Source organism: Strix aluco, chromosome 4 (genome assembly GCF_031877795.1).
Source record: "Strix aluco isolate bStrAlu1 chromosome 4, bStrAlu1.hap1, whole genome shotgun sequence".
NCBI classification, from domain to species: domain Eukaryota; kingdom Metazoa; phylum Chordata; class Aves; order Strigiformes; family Strigidae; genus Strix; species Strix aluco.
In genome coordinates this window covers 3,137,861-3,162,490 of record NC_133934.1, presented here as the reverse complement: position 1 = coordinate 3,162,490, position 24,630 = coordinate 3,137,861, and the positions used below count along the sequence as shown (strand labels likewise).

Below are 24,630 nucleotides of genomic sequence, written 5' to 3'. Positions count from 1 at the left end.
AGTCAACATGCAGGAGCCTTGTGCTGGTTCCTGAACTGTTGGGGACATTCACCCCCAACCTCTGTGCAATGTATCATAGCAGCAATCACATCCCATAGTGCTTTAAACGGTAGGGATAGCAGGGATAATAAAAATATCTATTTATCGAGTCCTACTAGGATCCTCTACAGTTTAAAACAAAAAATCACACTGGAAGCCTCTCTACCCTAGTGAAGGCATTTGCTGCATCAACTATTCACCAGCTACAATAAAGTCCCCTTTGTGTTTTGGCTGTCACCTGTTAGAGTGCCATCTGCCATCAGGTCCTGGATTCTGTTAATTGCATCCTGTTCAGAAGGGAAAAAGGAATAAACAAACTGATCAAGAGGGAGGCAAAAAATGTTTCACATGTTCAGATAAACTACAGATGGAGGCTTACATTTAATTCCTCCATGTTAAAGACTTCAGTGAAGGATTCACATCAGTATTTCCACACAGACAGATGCAATAAGCCCTTTGGGCCTAAAGGATGAAGCAAGTTTCTGCATTTTGGGGTGTTCAAGTAACTTCCCTACCCCCAAAAGAGACTTTTCTTGCTAAGTTACCTGGCTGTTTCAGGGAATGGGGGGTGGTTATAGAAATTTTCCCAGGGAAAGGCTGTATAGTGCCAATGCACCACGCAAGTTCCAGGAAGTACACTGAGGTACTTCTCCAAGAACCTGGCTACACTCAATACATTCCAGAGTTTTTTATATTTTTCCTTTCTCCATTTAACAGGAAACCTCTTTTACCAATCCAAAGCAATAACTTGTTGAATTTCTTGCTGGATTAACACTGTAATTACTCCAAGCATGCAGTTCCACTACACCTTAAACTGGTATCTAAGCCTTGGTTTCCACAGTTCTGCCTCTCCCTTTCTTGTATTTAGGTGACAGCAGAAGCAAATTATAGTTTAGGTTTCAACCAGATAAATTCTCTGCATGCTTAAATGAAGGTCTGGTTTAAGAGAGAGGCAGGGACACAGCAGCCTGGACTTACAGCAGTGTAAGCTGCTGTGAAGGGGCACCCCAAGATCAGATTAGGTACAGAACAACAGAAATCTATGTCAAATGTGCTCAAATTAAAATAAACCAAACCACAACTATTCTTCAGAGTCAAAACATAAAATGTTTAGAGAACAGAAAAAGGATGGCGGGGGGGGGGGGGAGGAGTGCAGATATCACACCATGAGCTCACTTTGACAGGCCTATATGGTGCCAAGAGGGACAATTTTTCTTAAATAATGCACTGGAAGATACAAGTTCTTAAATGCTGTAGGAATACACAAGCAATTGGAGCAAAACACCTCATCTGTTGATTGTCTACAAACATAACATTGTCCAGTTATTCAGGCTGTTACTGAATTTGCTTCTAGCTCTGCTTTTGATTCCTAAGTACCCTGAATTGCTCTATTACTAGATTTGCAAACACTGTAAGATCCATTAGCTGACAGGCAGCTGTACAAGAGGCAGACTGAGCACTTTTCACTGAAACAATCTCATAAGCCAACAATCCTTCACTGGCTGGCTGGTACTTTGATGAATGGCCACGTTTTTAGGGCTGATTTTGCTGAACTTCCCCCAAAAAACAAGCATTTTCAGTAATGTTGAGACACTTGCACAGATGTTAGTTACCCTTATTTACCCACTTTCTCTCCTGTCCTTTTAAACTCATTGCTTATACTTGCACCCCAAAAGTTAGTACTTACCTGTGTTCTTAAACCCAAATGTGAAGCCAAGTCCTCCAGCTGGATTACCTTTGTTTTCTAGGGAAACAAACAAGAGTTACATGCAGTTGATGAATTAAAGTGTTAGCCTATTTATCTTTCAAATAAAAAAAATGCATTTAACAGACAAAGTAGAACCTGTCATTTGAAAAACTCTGACTTAAGTTACTTAAACCAGTCTGCTCTGTGGAAAGACTGGATGCTCTGACCCACTTCAGCGAAGACTCAGACACATTTGCCAGTGTTCATCCTGAACTTTTCCTTACGTTGGGAGGACAGGATGAGCACAAGCACAATACACAGCCATGGCTCTGTTTTCCCTGCCACCTTGAGTTTCTCAGCTGCTACCTTTAATTTCCAGTATGCTTTAGGCATGGTCCCTTTTTGTTTGAGAGATGTTTCATTTTAAAATGATCACTAGTATATATCAGCACATACACAGAAACCTAGATAAGATTGGCAGCATTAAGTGCTTTAGTCTGTTTTATTAATGTCATGTGTATTAATGCCGTAATAATCTTCCTAAGCAAGTGAACACCTTATTAAAATTGTCAGTGCTGGAAGCGTACTGCCAGTGCACTCCTGCGCAGGCAGCGCGATGATCTCTGAGAACAAAGGCAGAAGCAGGAACTGCAAATTTTCATTTTGCTTTTGAAAGAGATTCTTACTGCAGCCTTTCTCAGCCAGGATGCAGTCACCACTGCTCACATCTGGTTTTATGCTTCTCTGTAGCTCCAGAGAATTACAGAGAAAACACCTGGTGCACTCGTCTGGAGCTATTTGGTTCCTGTTTTCTTATCTGCAAAAGTTTTAGAAGCTCATCTGTTTAGATGCAGTAAAAGGATGCACTGTTTATAAGGAATTTAGAAAATATAAAACTTTTGAAAACTGTTCCGTTAAGATTCTGGACTACATTCTTAAGAGCCACATATGTACGGCCACGAGAGCTACATTTACATTATCAGATACAATATTTCAAATGATAAATGCATTTGTTTCTGATCTTGAAAGTCCATTGGAAGGACACTGAAGAAATAAAGAGAGGCTGAAATAGATGAATCTTTTTCATTAAGTAATCAGACAAAAAAAAGCCACACACAGACTTAGTAGTTGTGAAGTTCGATGCAGCCAAGCTAGAGAACTGAATACCATGGACTGAACACATGGAACTGGAACCAGTCCATGGAATTCAGTTCTCAGAGCTGGGAACTGCCAAGATTCGTCACATCTTCTTTTAAAAGGATGGGGGGGGGGGGGGAGCGCAAAGCCACATAAACAAGAAAAACAGGATTTAAACCTTCACTTAAAGATATTCACCCTCAGTGACCAAGTTTAGTGGAAGCTTTCCAAGATAGATCCTGCTGTGAATAACAGCCCAGAGGGTGGGGTGGAATTAGGATGCATTTCCCACACACACTCCTAAATATAATGACATTGTGAGGTCCCAAGCGAACAAAACACTTTACCACATGCTTCATGTTTTAAGAGACAGGCTTAACTTTCACAGAGCAACATATACACATCCACGTTTTACTGAATTAATTTAATTTTAGGTGTGATTCTGCTGCTGTCCTCAATAAGGGATGAAACAGAGCAAGAGCTCTCAGGATTGAGATGAGTAGGATTTTTTTTCCTTATCTTGTAAGCATCGTTCTTCTTAAAGAAAAAACAGGAAGGGGTAAAGCCTCTGAGTCCTTTGCTATCCCTTTCAAATGGAGTTTGTCGTTTCAGTTCACTGGCTGTAATTCAGATGCATTCAATGATACACTGTCAAGCTGGGTGAGAACAGTTTGATGGACAAAGTGCAGGCTCATATTTCCCTGGGCCAGCAGAGCTAGTGCTCCACAGCGAGGGAACAGCTCAGCCACTCTTTAACCTCTACCCACTTCATTATTGTTTGAAGTGCTCAGAGAGCCCACAGAGGTGGTTTGTAAGGTGTGTCACGCAGCTACAAGCACTGCTGAGTAAAACCATAAGGCTCCCACATCCAGAATTGGTTATTCTGCCCCTCAGAGCAGAGCAGGCAAGTCTGTAACTTGAGGACTGGCCGCCGTAAGCAGCGAACACACAGGATGGCTCCTGCAGCAGAGACAGTGCCACAGCCTGGGGTGTGAGGTGGTGATGCTGCAGCAGGCTGAGGTTGAGGGGGTGCTGTGAAAGCCCCGAAGGAAGGGAGACGCTCAGCTTCCAGAAAAGCAGAATTGGGGGCGGGGGGGGGGGGGGGGCGGGGAGAAATCAATCCTTTTGGTGCCTTTAAGAAAAATGCCATTTAAAACAATCCCACGAGGCAGAGCTGTAGAAAAGAGGCTGCATTTTAGTTCAAACAGCCTTAGGAATGAAGCATGGGGTGAGCTATCTCCAGTCAGTTATACCAGTAAAGTTATTCAGCAGAAGAGCTAAAGAGCTAAACTAAATTTTAATTTTTAAAAATGCCAATTCTCTTTTAATTTATACATTTTTTCAGACAGCTTAGCACTGCTTCTTGATATAAGTCAACAGTTTCTGTGAACAGAAGAGATGAGGGCAATACATAATCTATATATTAAGCATACTTTCAAGATTAAAAAAAAAACCCAACCTAAAACTTGTAAAAGAAAGCAGTGTCCCAGTTCTGCAACTCATCTCTACATAGGAAATCAGGTGTTGAAGAGCTTCTGAATTAGGTTTTCAGCCTGTGCTTAATTTCTCTGACGTCAAGTAGAAGTGACTAATATAAAACTATACATATGTGCTTAAACACTGAACTGAGAGTTTGTGACTAATCTGTTCCATCCATCACAACCACCACGGCAACGTGCAGAATCGGACCCTACTGCGTTATCCCTTGGAAACCTTCCCAATTTCAGTGGAAGATCCCAAGGGACATTGAAATATCCTATTGTTGTACCTACTGTTATTGATAAACAAGCTGCCCTAGGATAAAGAACAGCATGTTTTCCTTAATTCACAGCTTGGCTGTATCTTGAAAGCCTTGGATGGGAACAGGTGAACTGGGATCACACCGAACCACGCAGCTCATTTCCACAGACAGCAACTGAAACAGAGGGTGGTCTTCACAGGCGTTGGCCATTTCAAAGTTCCTCTCCCTTTCAAAGAAATCTCTCTGGCTTCTGTGGAAAACAGAATATTGAAATGGCTGCAAGATGAAATGTGCCATCTGATGGTTCATCTTCACTCCATGGTTTTACTTAGGCTCTTTAAACATGTCACCCGTAGCTTTTCCAATCTATTCTTGGCTGTCTCATCTGCTTTTGGTGGTGCTTCTGATCAGAGCTGACTAGTTTATGCTGGGGACTTGGTTACTGAACAGGCGCTATTTTCATTTGGGCTTCAGCAATGAAGATGTCTCCTAACTCTGAGTGCTACTAGCTTAGACATTTCCAAATTACCCCCAGAGATCATGCTGAGCAGAAACCACTTGACAGCTGCAAACCCAGCAGCCTCTGTCACTGGGGCCCGATGGCAACGGGACACAGCACCAGAAGTGCCAGTGACACAGGAGGCAGAGCGCAGCCCAGGGAAAGGCGCTGGCACCCCAACTTTGCCGCCACTCTGGAATGATCCAGCCATTGCTCGGCAATCACTCAAATTGACTCCTTGCAGAGAGTTACCCATCAAACAAATCTGTAAATCTGGGGTTTTGCTGGGATAACAGGCACGCAAATCTGGCCCAGAGTGCAAGATTCTGGATTAACAAAATGGTTAGGATTCCACTAAGTACACAAGTGATTTGCTTACTAATGAAGCCTTTCACACACATGCCGTAGGTTGTCAGATAACAGTCCAGTTTCCAGCAAAGGAGGAAAGGGATTCATTAGGACAAAAGATTTGCATAACATTGTTAGAGTAAGAGTAGAAAAATGCATTTGACCTTTGATATACCAATAATGGAGAAAGAAGCATTTGTCCTCACAGATCAAAAGTGGAAATCCTCATGAACACACCACAGGTTTTAAATAACCAACCATACAATATGATGAAAGGGAGACTAACACACCCTGTTAAAAACAAGTGAACTACTTCTTCAATACGCCTTCCAAACATTAAGACAACATTGCAAATTGCACAGATAAAAACAAGAAAAGAATTCGCATGAAAAGTTGGATTGACCTTTACAATGCCAGTGTTTCAGACACAAACACATCCTGCACGGCAGGCCACATGCTGGTACAGCAATTCTCATTCATGCTGAGCTGAGATGCAGAGATTGTTTTCTAAATCAGTAGCTGATGTTCACAAACAAAAAGCCTGAATGCCCCAAATCCCAATCAACAGCAAACACTGCTGTTCATAAACTCTGAGGGTGAGCCACCAGGCTCAGAGTTTATAGCACCTATCCTTACGAAAGAAGGTAAGAACCACAATCCTGCCCCAAAAAAGCCAAAACACGGCTATAATTACAAACCATTTTAACAATGATGGACACGCTCATGCATGGTTAAGTAAATAATGCAGACTTTAAGGTAACGCTTTTGTTACTTGTTGAATATTTAAGTAAATCAAAGAGGAAGTAAAGATTTCCCTTCTTTCTGCAACTCAGCTCTTAGACAAAGGTATTTTAGACAAACTAACAAGTATGGAAGGAGGAGAAGGACCAATGGTAGCTTACCTTAACGTATTCGAGAAATTCCATTAGAAAGCTGTGAGACTGGATACAGCAAGGAAAAAAAATTGTTATTTTAAACTCATGAACATTAAACGCATCGCAAACTTGCAGAGTACAAATATTATAAATGTGTTTAGCTTGCGTACTTCCGAAGTTTTAAAAATTAAGGGAGATTTTGAACTGGGAAAAAAAAAAAAATCTAGATTTAATCTTAACTAGGAATTTACGATGGGTATTTTCTAAGACAGAATGGTTCAAGTACAATTTGTGTTGAAGTGTTTTCTGAAAGGAATCTTTGACCCTTTTATTCTTCACATCATACGTACCCTGAAATAACCACATCTGGGTGAGTGTGCATTGTGTATTAGGTTACATGTAGAGACTGAGGACATTTTGTACAGAGGTGAAGCACAGAGTGATTCAGAAGACAGACAGCTCATGCAGATGGTCAAGTGGAGCACGCAGCTGCGCGACACATGTGGAAGCTCAAGCTGTTTTCAAAGCTACACACCTGAAATCCGGCATTTCAATACAAGCAGCTCAATTTTCAAAGGCAATGCAAACAACGTGCATTTAAGTTAACAGGAGATCAAGTTACTCCGCAAGCCTGGAAATCAATCAGCCTTAATTAACTGCTTAGCTCTGGACTCAGGACCTTCTTTTCAGCATGAGTTTCAGCACAAGGCAGAGTCAGCTGTTGTAACAGGGTACTGAAATGCCACCACAAGGCAGAAGGGAGGCTTGCCTTTTCTGCAAGTCTGGTGCCTCCAGATAACTATGTGCCTGTGATTGTTTCTGAAGATGACTTCCAAATCGCCTACTATTAAAGTTCTAACTCCCCACCCCTACCAAAGAGATCTTATGTTGAGATCCAGGTATCACCAACTGTCTGCCAAGCTCTTTTGAGTGAGGAGCACCCTTCTCTGTTCCCACATATAGAAAGATTAATTTCTCTTTGAGAGGCAGCTGTAGGAACAGAGAAATAAACACATTCTGGCTTTAAAGGGTGTCTAAAGTGGAACAATTTAACATTTAGGTATAATCTTATCTTCTAACAGGGTAGGCACACATTTTTGAAGGAACTTTCAATAGAAAGTATGCATTTTGCTGTTCTCTGCATCTTAGGAAACTCCCCATCACCAGATACAACTGCCTTTGGTGCTAATCCTGGAACGATGGAGGAATTTATCTTAAAGGGAAGGGGTCCATAGTGAGAACTTGTGACCAGTGTCAAGCGGTATTGACTCATTACAAGCTCCTCAGCCCAAAGCCACTTTCAATCTCACTAAAGGCAAATCCATTCAGCAGGGCCACTTCAGCAGAGGAGCAAACGCACACATGGCCCTGACAAAATATACTTGTCACGAAATGCATTGGACAGCTCAAATTTGGCAGCTACAACCCAAGAGCAATTTCAGCATTTGATAGCAATTAAAATGAGTCTAACAGGTTTTCAGCAGACAGAATAAGAACACTGCCTCCCACAACAGTGGGACTTTTTCAAGTTTGCTGTGATATTATGTGAAGTATCGCACTTCAACCACCATCCCCAGCAGCACGTCTGCAGGCAGCCACAGAAGCCCACTAGAACATTACACATGAGTTTGAAATACTATCAACCATAGCAATTGTTTGTAACACTGAATGCAGTTTTCCAACATACAACCCCCAAGCACCTAGGTTGTGTCTTGTGAATTCTCTTAACAGAAGCCTTTTAAAACAAAAGCTTGGTTTTTCATTTGATTTCACACCAGCTCCGTTGGTCTAGAAAATAAAACCAAAACCAAGCAATTCCGCCCAAGATATGTGGGCACTACCAAACTCCAAATTTAGCCTTACTTTCATTTGGCCCACTATATATGGGTAGGGCAGAGTTGCCGACAGATTTCAGATTATCTGAAATCCAGAATGAGTTTTATTTTAGTCCTTGGACAAAGGGAGGAGAGAACTCATTTCCAGCAATATGCCTTAGCACTCTAAACTAACTCGTAGGAGTCTGGTATAAGGAACTGTAGCATTCCCCAGGAAATATTCCAGGTTAACTTGTGCCATACACACAATTTAGCTTTTACAAGCAAAAACATTTGGCTGACTCCTTTCAAGCTCATTTTACACGAGACAGAATGCTGTAAGGGCAACCCGAGTCTAACAAAGATAAAGGAAACTGCAGTAACTGCCTAACATACATACCTCTTCCTCTGTCATTGATTCTTCAACCCCTTCCTCTTCAACTACAAAACTCTCCTTCAGCTTCAGGTACTCTTCATACTCTCTCTTCTCCTCTTCTTCCTTTGCCTTCCTTTTTTCCTCTTCCTGGACAGAAAAGAGGACAAGTGGTCAGTTTGCTCCTCCCCAAATCAGGTTTAGTTTTAAGTAAAGTAGCATCTTCTTTATCTGCAGCTTGGTTTTACTAGGACAGACAGCAGATAAAAAGTTTCTGAAATAAGACTAAGTTCTCCTTTGATAGCACCATTAATTTCACAAGCCACCCTTAAGGTAGTAACCATCTCACATGGTAGTGTAAGCTTGCACACAATACACCTAGGCTGGTTCTTAACAAGAGCTGACACGGGAGAAAACCACTCTTATATAGCAACCTGCTTTCTTAATTTGCATGAAGATGTTTCTTCTGCAGATCCCGTGACAGGAAGTCCCTGCCCCTAACTGTACTTTGATGCAACATCCACATTTTCAGTAACTGGCCCCAATTTTGCTCTGACATGCGCTAGTGTACATTGGGAGCGATCACAAAAAATAGTGGAGTTACACTGGTGTCCATCTGTGTGTGAGAAGCAGCTGGACTGTAAAAGAGTTTCAAGTAAAATCTCTTATGACATACAAGCAAACTATGTCTACATGGAATGTAAAGAACTGTATAAAGTATTTCAAGCCTAAGAGACAAGGTGTGATTTTATTAAAAAAAGGTTTTTTACATATTTGATTGTTAACCAAAACGACAGACCCTGCTTTTAGCTATTTGCAATAAAACTACTTTCAGTTACCTACCCTGAAAGAAATGTTAAAGTCTTAAAAAAAAAAATTAATGCCAACCCAGAAAACTCACAGCCTAACATCAGTGAAATGGTGATGCATGCTAGGTAATGTAGAATAGTCGCACATTCACACAGCAAAACTGTGATTAAAAGCTTTGGAATGTGATAGATTACTTTAAAAAACGCTTCAAATAAGAACAGGTTTTTACTGGGAGCTCATAAAGTTGCAGCTTTCTGTGATTTGCTTTGCTCTTCTCTTCTCCAAAACACTTTACACATAGAAGAAAAATGTTTCCTCATGGAATGGTTTCTTTCACAGAGAAATTATGTTTGTACAGCGCCTGGTACAATGAGATTCCAGTTTGACTGGCTTCTGGTTACTATCACACTGCAAAGGCTTGATTAAAACTTAGAAGGACGAGTTCTTCAAATTTCAGTGACAATCTCAGGGCATTCCTTTACTATTAGCATAGGAATTGATCTCTTAAAGAACAATTATATTGATTTCTAAATGCTTGCCATGCTACATCATTGACACTAATATGGTAATTGCTTCCTTAAATGGCTGGAAAGCAAACACTTGTTCCAGTAAAACAGGAAGAGACAGGAACAGGTCATTAAGTATACTGAAAAATATACATACTAAAAAAGATTCTATGTAAGGCCAAAACCAGCAAGATATGAGAAATGGGAATGGGAGGGTTGCCCTTCAATAAAAGACAAAGAGAAAGTGTATTTGATCCCAGTAATATTTAACCAAACACCCAGAAAGTCATGAGAAGGAATGCTACCAACACGCAAGTATGAGAAAAAGAGGACTGAAAGGATCTTGCTGTATGTGCAAAGTCAAAACTATTTTTTTAACCGCTATCTCATGAAATAAAACCTACAGATCTGAGGAAGCTCTTGAGACAAAACAAGACCATTTTCTGGGTCATTCATCCTGTAATGATTATTAGCAAAAGCCCAACAGTAGATTTTTTCCTTGTAAGTGTGACAAGTGCCAAGAACAACATAACCATATTTCATTCGGAAGTGACAGCAATTGTTCTTTTCTTGTAAGTGCATTAAATTTAATCTTGAGCCTGGAAATACAAGAATAAGGTTCTTCCCCCGGTCTATTACAGAGGTTGTAATTCAAGAGCATTTGAAATGAGAAAAAAAAAAAAAAAAAAAAAAATCACAAAACCTGAAAATTGCTTTAGCAAATTTCTAGGTGGTTCTACCAAAAAAAAAAATAATCAGAAGACAGTATTGCATTTACAACTGAGAGCAACAATAACTAAGCAACACGTTCCTGTTTCTGGAAAGTCTAACAACAAATGAACAAGACTCATTCCTGTCTTCCTTACCTACTTGAAGAAAGTACCTTCAATTTTATTAGTGTACCAGCATGTTACTATCAGTGCTGCCATTTCCAACACACGCAGAAAAGCATCTCTGCCGTGAGACTGGTAAAGCACTTAGCTGCCAGTCCCTCTTTTGCAGTCTCCCTAAAAGCCAGTATGAGTTTTTCAGATCCTAAATTTTGATGCTACGATCAACAGAGCATTTCCAGGTGGTCTGAACCACTGCTTTGGTAGCTAAAGCGTGTCAGCCCTCAAAGCCTCATGTTTCCTGGTGGCTGTAGCCTCCTCCATAATGCTATTTCCAGAAGCTTTTTCATCTAATAACTAAAAATCCCAGCCACTTCCTGCACAGTCTCACGTGCTTTACTACCTAAATTCACCGACGATTCAATCTGTAGAAAAAGAAGGATTTAGCCAAACTGTAAACTGGTTCAAGGCCAAGAGGAGAGATGACTTTGCATAACCACCCTAGGAGAAGCAGCCAGCAACAGCAGTGGAAGCGGAGTGAGGGGAACCCTAGAGAAGTCAGGCTGTCTGTTAACACTTATTCTCAGCTAAATTTTTCACCATCACGCTAGCACTCATATTCCACATGCCCAAGTCATGCAGCAGTTGCATGGAAGGCGCAAGGTCAAATTTAGGCAGGTTGCATTCCCACAAAAACCAGTCTGTCTCTATGCATAACCCACACACAGAAACACTCTCAGCACCCCAGGGTCTGCTAATGAAACAGAGCCCAGCACTTGCTTTGTGCAAGTCATACAGGGGACACTCAGCTCAAATATAAATTAAAAAAACCCACGTCTTTGCTAGTCAGGCTTCTTTGCCCCTCCCCATTCCGATCTCATTAACTGCTGTGGAGTTAAGTGGTAAAGCATGTGGCTCAGAGGAGAGATAATAGCTGGGCCACCTCCCTTCAAACGATGGGTGGGGTGGTGGGGAAATCCCAGCATCATGGAAATTTGGTAACTGCAGATGCTCACCTTCAGCTGCTTGGTTTTCTTTCTTTTTTTTCTTTTTTTTTTTTTAAGCAGGTTTGCTTCTCTCCTCACCCACCTAAATGTTACCCAAATGGGGGCTTGCTGCAGTGTAAAGATTTCTTTTTGATCAGTTTACTATACTGCAGGTGAAGAACAAATTTTCCCGCTTTGATCATGTCTTTATTGGAAAAAAAAAATAAAATTAATCACTCAAACCTTTCTTCTCTGTCTCTTTTCTGAGAAAATGTCCATATTATCACTGCTGGATTGACTCTACCTCTGCATCCTTGCTATGAGTCGCATGTGTCACCTTGCGTAGCAGAGACCCAAGAGCTTCCAGAGCTCCCTGAAGCCTGGGGGTCTCCAGCACTCTGGGAGACACTTTCCAACACCCTTACCCCTTCCTATACCAGACCTGGTCAGCACCGACTTCCCACTGCACCCAGTCCTTCCGCTGCTCTCCAGGCTCCCTCCATCCCAACCTGCCCACTGAGGACCTGGATTAGCTCTGAGGCTCCTTTCAGATCATTACTTTCTGTTTGCCTCTTACCTTGATCACAATGATTATTTCCATGACATCAAAACCATTAATTGTGCCCACTGCACAAGAGCTCAATCTTTTACCAAGTGAAACCCATAGCAACTTAAACTCTTTTAGACTTATAGCTGGAAACAGACCTTGACTCTTGGGATCACAAATCCCTCTGGAGTCCTGGGATGCTGCTTGAGTAGCCGCATTGTTCCGGCTGGCTGATAGATTACAGCCGTTGAGGGTTTATCATGTATTACCATTTTTAGCAAAGGGTGAGGACCCTTACAGTGCTGTCCAGCAGGAACACACCAAACCACCGTTTCTAGCTTTCCATGCAGTAACCCCTTTAAGGTTGACACTGAGACTAAGCAATATTGGCCTATAGAGCAAGTAGCTTTTCTGAGAGCTTTGCCTAAGTGGCTTTCCCAGAGAGGAAACTGCTAGTTGTGTGCTGTGCCAACTCTCCTCCAAATCAGATAAAGGACCAACTTGCTGACAAACAAATCACTTATAGACAGCTTATTCAACTGCTAAGTGGAAGAGAACTCATTGCTAGTGAGGAAGGTAGAGCACCTGGACTCTCTTCAACCACCAGCTGCTACCAGTCAGTTCCTTGTTTCAGGCTGTTTCCTTAACATGCAGAATGAGGAAGAGCATTCTGGTTCCTATGCCAATTGCTTTGAGGTTCATGAACCAAAGAAACCCTCCTTGTATAACATCCAGTTTTTGTGCTGTTGGTAGAGGTTCTGCAGAAAGCAAAAAGGGACTTTACCAGTAAATAATTTGGCATAGAGCAGATGGATCTCTAGGATTCTCTCCCCAGTGTTGAGACACAAAATAAAAAAAATACTTTTAGTAAGACAGAATAAGTGTTCTTACCAGTCTTCATCCCTTCAAAATCAGAGTTTTCTGCAAGCTTTTCAACTTGTACTTCCTTAGGAGAAATTAACTTTCAGGAAAGTATACACACTTGAAAACTGATGCTTAAACTGCAACTACGTAGTAGTCTCCATCAGCCTCCAGAAATGCACTGTTTATGTATGAATAGTGGATATAAATGCCAAACAAATAATGAAAAGTTCTGCTGAGAAGCACACAAATCTTGATGTTCGCATAATGCTACACAGAACAAAATAACTCAACATTTTAAAACTTGGTGCCTATTTTGACATGATCAAGTATCAAATCAAAGAGCCAGAACTTTAGGGTCTTAGTTCTCAAAATCTTCAGCAGGACCCTTGGGATCACTAGCCGATCCTCCATTTCTAGAACTCTGAAGATCCAGACTTTTTTTTTTGTTTTTTTAGGCACTTAAATGCAAAAGTGAAAGCCTACATGAAAGTGCCCTCCTCGTTGGGAAACTTTGGGCACAGCTATGCTTGAGCAATACAGATCTTGTTTTAATGTAACAGTGGACAAACACCAGTCCCCACTCCTGCTGTGGCTTTTTGTTTCACAACAGTTAAAAGCTTGCTTGCTGGAAGATTGGTACTTTCTCTGCAGTTCCAAGCTGTGTTTCCAGAGCAGTCCACTCTGCAGTGGATTTATAGCAACACACCCTGTTCAACGCTGCATTTTAGTATAGAAGAGTGATAGCTGTGAGCCCTGCATCTGCACAAGCAGTTTCCTTAGCAGGGCAAAGCTAGGCTGAGGGAGTAAAATCTACAAAAATCCCTGTGCACAGGAAAAAAAAAAGAAGCTCTTGTGCGAGCAACCTGCAAGGCTTTGTATGAAGACAGTTTTGCAACATCAGAGGAAGTTCGCTCTCATTGATAAGGTGTCGGTTGGTAAACCATCTCACCACTAAAAAACTCCAAGAGTGAAAGGGAAATCCCCAGGGTAAAGCAGAGCTGAAGCAAATGCCAATTATACAGAAGCTTCCTCACATGCATTAGCCAATCAGGTCAGCAGAACACTGGAAAGGAAACTTGAATTTAAAAATATATTATCTGTTTTGCAACACTGGAACCAAGGGGCAACCACATTTTATTTATATGTGCATACAAATATATTTAAATAGAACCAGGGGGTTATTTTTCTTCAAGAAAATGCAAGGTGTTAGCCCCTATAATTCCCTTGAAGGTACAGTTCCCACTTTTTGTACAGCGCTGCGTAGAGTTGCCCAAAAATAATTGGAGAGAAACATCCATTTGCTTATAAAACAAAGTGGGTTTTTATCTAACACAAGAATTATTTCCACTAGACTTCATATCTCAAACTACTTGAGTGCGTGTGGGGGGTGTGTGTGTGTGAAAGGGTTAACAGTCCTGGTGACTTTATCAAAAATCAACACTGCGGAATTTCTAGAAGATCTGCATGCTGCAACATGATTTTATATCCTCCTGATCTATTCGGCTTCCCTCATCATCTGACAAACTTTTAAGATGATATTTAACGGCACAGGAATCACCTATTGCTGTTGACTAGGACTCAGCTATTAGTTTAAGGCTGTAGCTGAAACTCTGAAATGAAACTCTCCTTCACACAAAGCCAATCTCAATGTTCATAGAAGTTAACACAATCTTTGTAGCACTTCTTGGGAGAGAGATTGAAAAAAGGTTCAACTGAAATTTAGCTAACAAAGCTGGTTGTGCTTGTCTGGAGACTTGCCACTGTCATTACACCTGCAGAAATACTCTTGATATATTGGAAAAGGAAGGGAAAAAAATGAAGCTATCTGACAACCCTAACATTTCTCAGACAAACTTTAGTGATAAATATCTAGATTTCTTGTGCCTTATGGGATGATATAAACTACAGAAACCTCAGTGTCAAACTGCCTTCAAAAATCATACAATGAGCTACCCTCTGGTTTTTAGCTCATGACTGTCAATCATTACTTGAGCTACCTTTCGTAATTTTGCCTTTCCATCTCCTGCCCTATATGAGGGAATAGTATCATGCCATTGTAGCCCACAAGGGCTTACTCATGACAAAACGTTACTTGTGGAAATGAAGAATCTTTTCTCTAGAGGAACATATAAATGACATTTTATACTATGCATTCCATAAAAAACACAATAAATCCAATGATCCCTTTATCGCTTATAGGGGCCTAGAAGAGAGAGGCAGCATCTTTTACATCACACAATCAATCTGTAACAAGATTTGAAAGATAACATGTTATGATCATAAAGACAGGCTATGCTTACATGCACAGTAATCAAGTATCTGTTCATTCAATTTGTTTCCTCTCCTATCACCCAGTCAAGACTAAAACACTGAAGTCTTGTTATTACCATGCTCCCTGCAATACTGCTTTCTTTGCTGACTGAAGCAGGAACTTGAGCAACACAGCCTATACACGTACAAGTCTTGAATTGTTCTATTTCCTGTTAAAGACTTGAAGACACACTTAAAATTACTAGAAAACAGTTGAGGATAGACATTAAATATTGTCAGACAAATGTACTTTGATCCACGCTCAAAATGTTCAGCGGTTACTCGATTATCAACTTGTCTTAGACCCAAGCAAAAAAATAAAATTTTGAAAACACTTTCCCCTGAGTAGCAGAATAATGTTCATGATGTAGCCCAGCGGGTTGGCTTGCTGCCCTGATAAAGACTGCTGGGAAAAACAAACAAACCAACCAACCAACAGTAAGTTAAAATTACAGAATTTAAATAGCCAAGGAAGGTATTGGCTAAAGTGAATAGCAAGCTAGATTCAGGCCCCTGAACAATTTTCAAAACACTAGTAAGTACTCCTTTGGACCGTTGAACAGAAAATTTAAAAAATATAAAAAAGGTTTTTATTCCTCTTTTTTACTGAGCCTTGCAAAATAGAGGTGGAATTGTTTTAGCGCAATCTTTACTAGGAATACTGAAAATAAAAACAAGTAAGATTTTCCCCATTCAACCAAAAGAAATTACTCAGCCCTAAATTAAACAGAAGTGGATTTAAAAAAAAAGTTAAACTTGTTAACAAGCACTTACTGTGTGAGAAGACCTCTAGTTAGAATTTCACCCTTATTTTCTACTCAGCTTTTCAACCATGCCTGACTGGTCCCGATTAGCCAGCTGCACTGCTAAACCCCAGGTCAAACCTGTAGGCAATTAACAGGATAACATCTTCGTCCTGGGCTACAAGCTTCTTTGCAGTAGGTTGGCCAAGCTCAACTGCAATTTGCTTAGCAGTTCACCTGCCGTGCTGGCTACCACTCTGGAAAGAATTAAAATTCTGTTCGTTAGCCTCCTCTAAAGGCAGTGACACTGAAACAACGCTAGAGTCCAGCCAGTGTGCCCTCCTAATTCCTCTCAGAGTATTGGAGCTATTTGTTTCATTTCAACCAACTCTTCAGGGTTTCAAGGATAGTAAAGTCCCAGAACTTTAGGAAAAAAAAAAAAGTCAGGGAACTGGGTGGAGATAAAACACTTAAAAGAATACAGCACTGGAGGGAAACTTGCCATCTGAGTTATCTGTTATGCCAAGCCCCATGGCAAGCAGGATGGGCAACAGACAGGTGCTTTAGAGGCAGTCAGAGCTCATCTTGACTCTTTCCAAGCTGGAAGTATGAGGGGGAGAGATTGGCAATACTTAGGAGAAAAGCAGAGTGGTCGCTGGGACCTCAAGGCAGAAGCTGGTGCTACTGCAGCGCGTGGGCAGGGGAAAAGTGATTGACACAGATCCAGAGAAAGCTGGGTCTGATAGTTCTGCTGTTAAGAAACACCTTGGTTAAGCATGGGAGTGGCTCGGACTAGCTGAGATCAGATATTTAACCTCAGGGTTCACGCTTTGACCGCTACCAGGTGCTTCTAAACTTGAACATCTTTCTCAGAAGGGCAGCTGTGGAATAATTGGTCCCCTGGAAGTTTGTTCAATTTGCTTTACAAGTCAAAGTCTCAGACCATGCTACGTATCCTGATGTTGTAGTACTGACATTCTCCTCATCCATTTCAATGTCTGAAATTCAGGAGCCTTCTACTGAGAAAAGGAAATGAAATAAGAGAGAATTCAGAAAATAAAGGGTTTTGGGGTGGATAACCCCAGAGGTAAATGTAGATTCTACAAAAGATCTCATGGATACAATCTGCATGTGTGATGTAAGGAAAAATTTTTTTAAAATTGCTTTATCCTGCCTACATGTCCCCAACAGAGGAAAGAAAAAATTGTCTTTTCCCCTTTTAAAATGTTATCAACTTACTTTAAAACGTTACTCCGCTTACTCAACCTGCGCTTAGAACAAATTAAAATAAATCTGCTCACTACAAACCAGACACACAAATTTCCATGCACATTTAAGTGTCCTCAAAAGTTCACACTGAAAGCTGCTGGCTACGCTCTCCTGGGACAGCAATTATTCAGCACAGGATTGTGCAGAACACTTTGGTCCTTGCCTCCAGAAGCACATTGCAAAGCTACCACACAACCTGCTCGAGCACCAGAGAGCATGAAGCTCATTCCTAGTTCTTAGCCAGTAGCACTGATGCCCAGAATCCACAAAGCAGCTCTGAAATAAATTTGCCTCCCTCACTGATGAAAAGTATTCAACAAAAGCATTTCAATTGCACAGTAACTGTTTTTCCTGGGTCACTCCTGCTAACACACACCTTTGTGTGCATAGTTTAGAAATCTTTAATTGTGAAGCACATGTAAATTTGTATAATTAGAATAAAATAATGTAATTTTACACAACAGTTGCAAAATTGGTTGCTGATGTCTTTCACTTTCTGCCCTGCTGGTTACAGCTGGCAGGCAGGCAGGCAGCACTAACCAGCATAATGGCACCGGGGCCCCCTGAGATTGCAAAATCTCCTTCGTTAAGAGACACTCAAATCTGGGCTGGTCAAGTTCTTGAGCAACCTGCTTTAACTGTTTGTGCAGAAGGATAGGCCAGATGGTCTTTGGAGGTCCCTTCCAACCTAGATTATTCTATGATTCTGGGATAACCAAACTTCTCCTGTCAGACACCAAGCAAGCAACCCCCAAAATTTCTTTTGCAACTAGGTACAGGTCCTTCCTTCACATACCTGCACTTAAACAACTCCCAGAGGAACTAATGCCAACTTTATCGCTGTGTTTGTCAACATAACAAACTGACCAAACAATCTGTCACTATGGCATACAGCAGTAGCAGATCCACTACCAGGAGATCGGGTTTCGTTTTGCCCTAGACTCGACGGTGGGTGGGTGCTTGCTGCTACGTGCCTGTATTCATGTTTGGAGCAGTTTTCACTTCTGCCAAGCACTTGGGGGAACAAAGCTGGGATCTACAGTTGAAATAACTGAATATTGCTGTAATTCAAACAACATGGAGCAACGGAAAAACAAAAAAATGTATGCAATAGCAATGAAAAGCAAAGGGAATTCTGCTGATCACAGAACTTACGTAGAAGCAATCTCAAAGACAAGCTTGGTTCAAAATTTCCATCTATAAATACAACCAATCCCACCTGTCGTTCCTCCTCAAGACGTATTCTCTCCTCTTCTTTCCGCCTTTCCTCCTCTCTTTTTGACTCAAGCTTTTTCCGTTCTTCTCGCTCTGCTTCTTCAGCCTAAAAAAAAATAATTACGCAAGCCAAGCCTTATTCTTCCTGAATATACATTTTTTAATTTCATATTGTGATACCATAGGAGGGTTTCTTACTATCTTCCTAGATGCACGTTCAGAAAGAAACAGTAAAGAGAATAAGAAAAAAAGTCATTATCATTTAACTCTCCCCCACCCCACAATCTTCAGCATTATAAGAAGTTTGATAACTTCATATTATGATAAATTTGAAATTACCCTTCTCACTTGCATTACCTGTATCTCAATAAGGGTTTTAAGCTTGGTAAATGCATATGAGCTTATTACTATGGTGATATTAAGTAATATTGTGTCATGGCATTCCATTTGTCCTCATTTAAAATTTAGTTAGAAGGGACTCTAAGGAGAGAGAAAAAAAGGAGAGGGAAATATAAACTCTGTAAAACCAAGTACATTCAAATTTATCACTAACCTGGGCAGAATCTCTTAAAGAAAAAGCTGTACCGGTCTCTCAAAGAATTTTATTATTTGTTTTTAAACCAAACCTAGCAAAGAGATTGTTGCAAAATGGGGAAAAAATAAAAAGGGCATTTAGTGTATTGTTTAGAGTTTTCAGTTGTTCTTGAGCTTCTTCAGTATAATTAAATTTGAAAATATATTAAGAGAACAAGCAAAAGACATTCAAATGGAGGATTTGTGGCTTTGAATGTTTCAGAGAAAAGATCTAACCAAGGAATTTATCTGTCTACATGGGGAAATAAAAATCAGCATGTTTTAAAATGAAACAAAGGATTCCTCACTCCACCAACTGATGCTTATCTAACTTCATTCAACTTTGCTCAATTTTTCCACAAAAAGAGGCTAATTAAATAGAATGAATATGGAAAGTAATGACAAAATAGTTAAAACAGAGTGAGAAAAGAATCGTAATGAAGTTTATATATTACATAATAATCAAGTTTATTACCAACCACCCTATCTACAGGGCATGCCACTACAGTGTAAAGCAGAAACTAGATTTAAACCTCAGGTGACACTAAAATTCTCAAAATGGGATTTCGCTGGCTTTATTTGGACCTTCTACACATTAGAAACGTTAGCAGTTTCATAAACCCTGTCTTGTTGTAAAATGTGTGAAGTTCACCTTGCACTCGAGCCTCTGTTACGCAAAGGCCGCTTAAGTTTTATCTACTTCTTGCAACCTCATGTTCCAAGTTACAGAACAATATAGAGTTTGCAAAAAAATATACAGAACAACTAAAAGGAATTAATGCATAACTTGCTGCCATCCATGAGTACACTTCAGACAGTAAGTTTCAAAAAGCCTGCTGCTTCTCTGGAATAACAGCAACATGCTAGGCAAAACTGAAGAAATGCAACTGTATTTACATAAGTACTTTTGCACACAGATTTAAGAAAGAACAACTCAAAAGCCACAGTGTGTTCGCTCTGCATACTTGGTATCTGTTTAAAGGCCAAACTTCAACCAAAATCTGACTGCATCGTAGATTTCAGTGGATTACAGGGTCTGCTCTTCATCTCCCCCAGTCAGTAAAAACAATAAACAAGGCTAAACATAGATAAACACGTACAAAGTTTTTGGACTGAGAGCACATGAAACATTACTCAGAACTGCCCACGGTTTTGGTCACAGACCCAGTGTTACAACAACGCTATGTGGGCTTGAGTTTTTAAGGGGAGACAGTACTGATATTAAGCTGCAAGCCAGTGGAAACATCCAATAAAGAGCATTCAAGAGTTTAAATCCTCTCTCCTCCCTATGAGAATGCCAGAGAACCTAATGGAAAGAAAACGAGACACCATTTTGCCTGACCCTCTTGGGATATGACATATAAATCTGAATTTACATTTTTAAAACACATAACTTGCAGTGATGACACTGCCTTTGCCTTTCTGGGGTCTCCGTCATCACCAGTTCTTTGCTGAGTTCTGCTATTCAGCTCTGCTCTGGGCTCTATACGTGGCAGGAAATGCTTACCTCTCTCTGTGCTTTTCTGGCTTGTTTCTCTTCTAATTTCCTCTGCTTCTTTGCTCCAATTTTCCCAGACACCTGAAATTCTGGCATCTCCTCAGCATCATCTTCCTCTGCAACATTGCGTAAATGACAAATTTTAAATCGTCTGTAACAAGTCCCTTTGAGAAACTTCCCTGCTTCCTAGGAAAGCAGCAGCAGATGAAAAGGAGGCACACATACATTTCAGACAAGACTTATTAGATGGAAAAAGGAAAAAAAAAAAAAAAAAAAAAAATCACACTGGACTGCCAAAGCCACAGTAGAAGTAACAAGGCAAACATGCACTCCAATGAAGTCAGAAGTAAAAATTTACTTGATCTTTTGAAGGAAGGCTTTTCATAAACATTTCCTGCTTTCCACAATTAAAAGATATACTTTCTTTTATACAGAAAATGTGCTAATGGTTGTCATCATATAACTGCTTAACGCCCACCTGCAGAGACTTTCTTCCCAGTTACCTTTAAGCTTATCACAAGACATCCATTCAAAAGTGGGATTCGGAGGCCTGCCACTCATCCATTAGTTCTAGCCTGATATAAAAAACCTTCAGGGGAGGAGGGAAAAAAAAAAATAATCCCTGCAATGCAAATCGTGGGCTTGACTGCAACAAAACTACATGTAAATAGTTCCCTGTTGTATAACAATTGGTTGTTTATAAAAATGATTTCTGCAACTGTGAAATATGAAAGCGTCATGCTCAAATGGTGTGCAAATGCATTATATATCTGCTCACCCAGGGGCTAAGTAAGTTTAAAGAGCTTTTAAAGACTGCCATTTTCTCCCCACCCAATGTCTCATGAACATTTGGCCACTTTATTTGCTAATCTAAATTAGTCCTTGATCCTACAAATTAAGTACCATGGATTGACCTCAACACTCAAAGAGAAATCATTAGCTCACTTCATGAAACACTTCACAATATATAGAGATTCATGCACCTGAATCAGAAAGCAGGAACAAAATGAAAGTTCTTTATCACATGGATCCCTTTTTGGGTAAGATAACGTGTACTTTGAGCATCCACAGTGCTGTTATGCTTGATGCTGACTTCAGATCCACACACTTGAAGTGTGCCGGGTAATCTGAAGAACAGCACTACCAGCTCCTGCTATTTTTCTGAAATGCAGTGTTTATTTAGGGAGGGAGAGGGGAAAAGTGTGCTGGGCAAGTTCTTCCTCAGTTAAGTTTTAGCCCTCATTGCTGGGGGGGAAAAACACCACAAACAATTCCCCACTCACACAAGTGCTGAGCCCTTGGTTTCTAAGGCTGGGCTAACAAGAAGAAAAAGCCCAACTGGTTTGATAACCAGTTTCATGGGAGCTGGCAGCAGCTGTACCTGGAGCTGACCGTAACGTGGCAATCACCAGAAGGGGTTTGGTAGGGCTGGTGCCAGGGTATTTCCTGTAGTGAGCTCTCTCCAGAGCGCCTGGTCCCCTTTCTTGGGAATCCAAAAAGCTGCTGTTAAAGGAGCGTATGGATGAACGAGACTCACTCTTCTTTTATACATAGAAGTAGGTTTGAAACACTCTTGTTTTACTAATTCCAATACACAGTATGGTACTATGGTTAAGCCACCGAGACACATCATCAGAAACAAATGTAATTGAGAGCTGTGTAGGTGGCTCTCAAATAATTTAGCTGTTTTCAGGATATGGGAGTTAATATGAGGCAGGCTTGCTTGAATTGGGCTTCAGAGAATTACTGGTATCTGATTACTGAGATGATCAAAAGGGTTCCCCCTTCCTACACCACAAACAGAGAGCAACAGGGGACACTCAGACTTGACACAGTTGCTTCTACAATTTTGCTGAAGCTTAAAATAACTTTATTTATGTTTTAAATACCGGGCCAAGAGGAGTTCCAAACACAGCGGGTTAGCAGCCCAGCATCAGCAACTATTAGTCCAAAATTAGCAGTACAATGCTGGTATTATTCTCTAGAAAATTATTTCTGGAAAACACCACAAGTATAAAACACCATCTATGACACCATTCAACCTGAGGCTCCGAGTGCTTCTCAGATTTCATCTATATTAAGAGTACCTGAACCAGAGGTTAGGCAGAAGTTGAGAAAGGCTTTTAAAACCTTTTTCCAGTCCCAGATCAAACATGCCTTTGTTCAGTAGCATTTGCTTTTCTCCCGTTTGAAGCATCTGATGTGATCCCTTAAGTACCTCTTCCTCCAAGCTTGTTCTAGTGCAGGGAGTTACATCCAACAAAAGACAGAGACAGCGATGCAGACCCGGCCCACGATTCACCAGAGCTTTAAAAGTCAACAGTGCACTAAACCTGGGTCCAATTACTATGTGCTAAATAACCCTGAACATGCTGAAAAGCATATAAGCACATGGTAAGAGGTTTCGCTGAATCAATCGGTTATTATAGCACCAAAAGCAGAGTGGATGCTGCACACAAGCCAGCGAGACTTTTTTTTTTTTTTTAAACATAAATAAGCTATCGTTTCAGCAGCTTTTAACAATCACTTTTCACATACTCATAGCTGCCAACACTACCAGACCTGACAGGGGGTCAATCCGTGGGAACATGCACTCCATCTACCCCCGTGCTTCAGATGTGATGCAAGGTGTTCAGTGAATTGTGCTCACTTGTTGTGAAGGCAGTTTATCATCACCCTAAGCACTAGGGTTGGCCAGCCTGTGTACATACTAGGTTGGAAAACCTGACAACATCAGATGTTACTGCATAGTTGAAGCTGAAAATGTATTTTTTGGTTGAAGGCTGATCTGCTGTAGTGCTCTGTACAGTTTATCTGAGGTCTTAATGGCCATAGGGTTGTGGCAGGAAAGGGAGAGACATTTAGTGCTCCGAACTTGACACAAGCAGTTTGTCAGTAGTGACTTTCCCCAACTGCTCACACGAAAGTCCTGTTCCCACTTCAGGATACGGGGCTTATAAAGAACACCAAACCCCAAGGCCCACAGGCCCCTCTTCACCTGAACTGCCTGGGTGAGACACGATGGGACTGTTTTCAACCACAGTCACAACTCTACCAACAGTTTTGGCCCATCTTTACAGAGTCCAACATAACTATACCAACATTTCCAGAGTTTGCAAAGCATTTCCACCAGTTTCCAGCTCTAAAAGACAGAAAGCAGAAACAGTCTAACTTACAGTGGCTCTTTCACGCCGCTTTACATAGTCTGCTTTACACAAACACGGGTTTTACAAAGAAATAGTTTCAGGGAACCTTAGCTTTTCCTTAATGTTTTGAACCTCCTGAGAGGCAGGGCAACAGGAAACAGTTATTAGTCACACAGGTGGTTGAATCTCCTGAAATTTGCAGAGTATTAAAAAAAAAATACTTCCCAATACCATTAGAAAGTGTGTTGGACTGCTCATGTTTCTATCAGGATAGGAATTTACCAGCTACTGAGTATAGAATAGGCAAAAACTCCAGATGAAACATCCCACGTTTTAGTTGTCCTTGTCATCTACCTCAAAGGGCCTGTCTTGCTTCCTGCTAAGTTTTGGAAGTGAAGCAAATGGATTCCCATTCACGGAAAAGGATGCAGGCTGCACATGTGGCTGCTCACAAAAAGTCCCCTGGGCACAGCAAGCTATTTTATTTACTATTTATGCAGCACCTAACAAAAAAAAAAAGTAAGAGAAAGGGGGGGAAGGTGCCAGGCAAAACAAACAGTTCATCCTGAAGGCAGAAGACATATGCGTGTTATTAACGTTGAATAGATGTATGACACCAGCCACTGGAAAGGAATCGGTCCACCATATGGAAAGGTGTGGGCATTCATGAGTAACACAGCCCTGCGGTGGTATAGTCATAACAACTTTTAATATTTTTTTTTAAATTTGGTAGCTGTGCAGTTTAGGAACCGAATGAGACATTGGTTTATTAATTTGAAGCCACAAAACCAGCCTATGCTTAGGACAGAAAAAGGACAGC

At 40.8% G+C, this 24,630-nt stretch overlaps 1 protein-coding gene across 2 annotated transcripts in view; it reads right to left on the bottom strand.

Annotated features, from left to right (window-relative positions):
- DDRGK1 (DDRGK domain containing 1) overlaps positions 1-24,630 on the bottom strand; it is a 40,379-nt gene that overhangs the window by 2,607 nt on the left and 13,142 nt on the right. For both annotated transcript variants that reach the window (XM_074821808.1, XM_074821809.1), the window contains 6 exons: positions 20,674-20,780; positions 18,598-18,699; positions 8,541-8,663; positions 6,354-6,392; positions 1,727-1,783; positions 278-326 (listed from right to left, as the gene is read on the bottom strand). In XM_074821808.1, the coding sequence (XP_074677909.1) occupies positions 278-326; positions 1,727-1,783; positions 6,354-6,392; positions 8,541-8,663; positions 18,598-18,699; positions 20,674-20,780 (477 nt within the window). The remainder of the gene's footprint in view (positions 1-277; positions 327-1,726; positions 1,784-6,353; positions 6,393-8,540; positions 8,664-18,597; positions 18,700-20,673; positions 20,781-24,630) is intronic.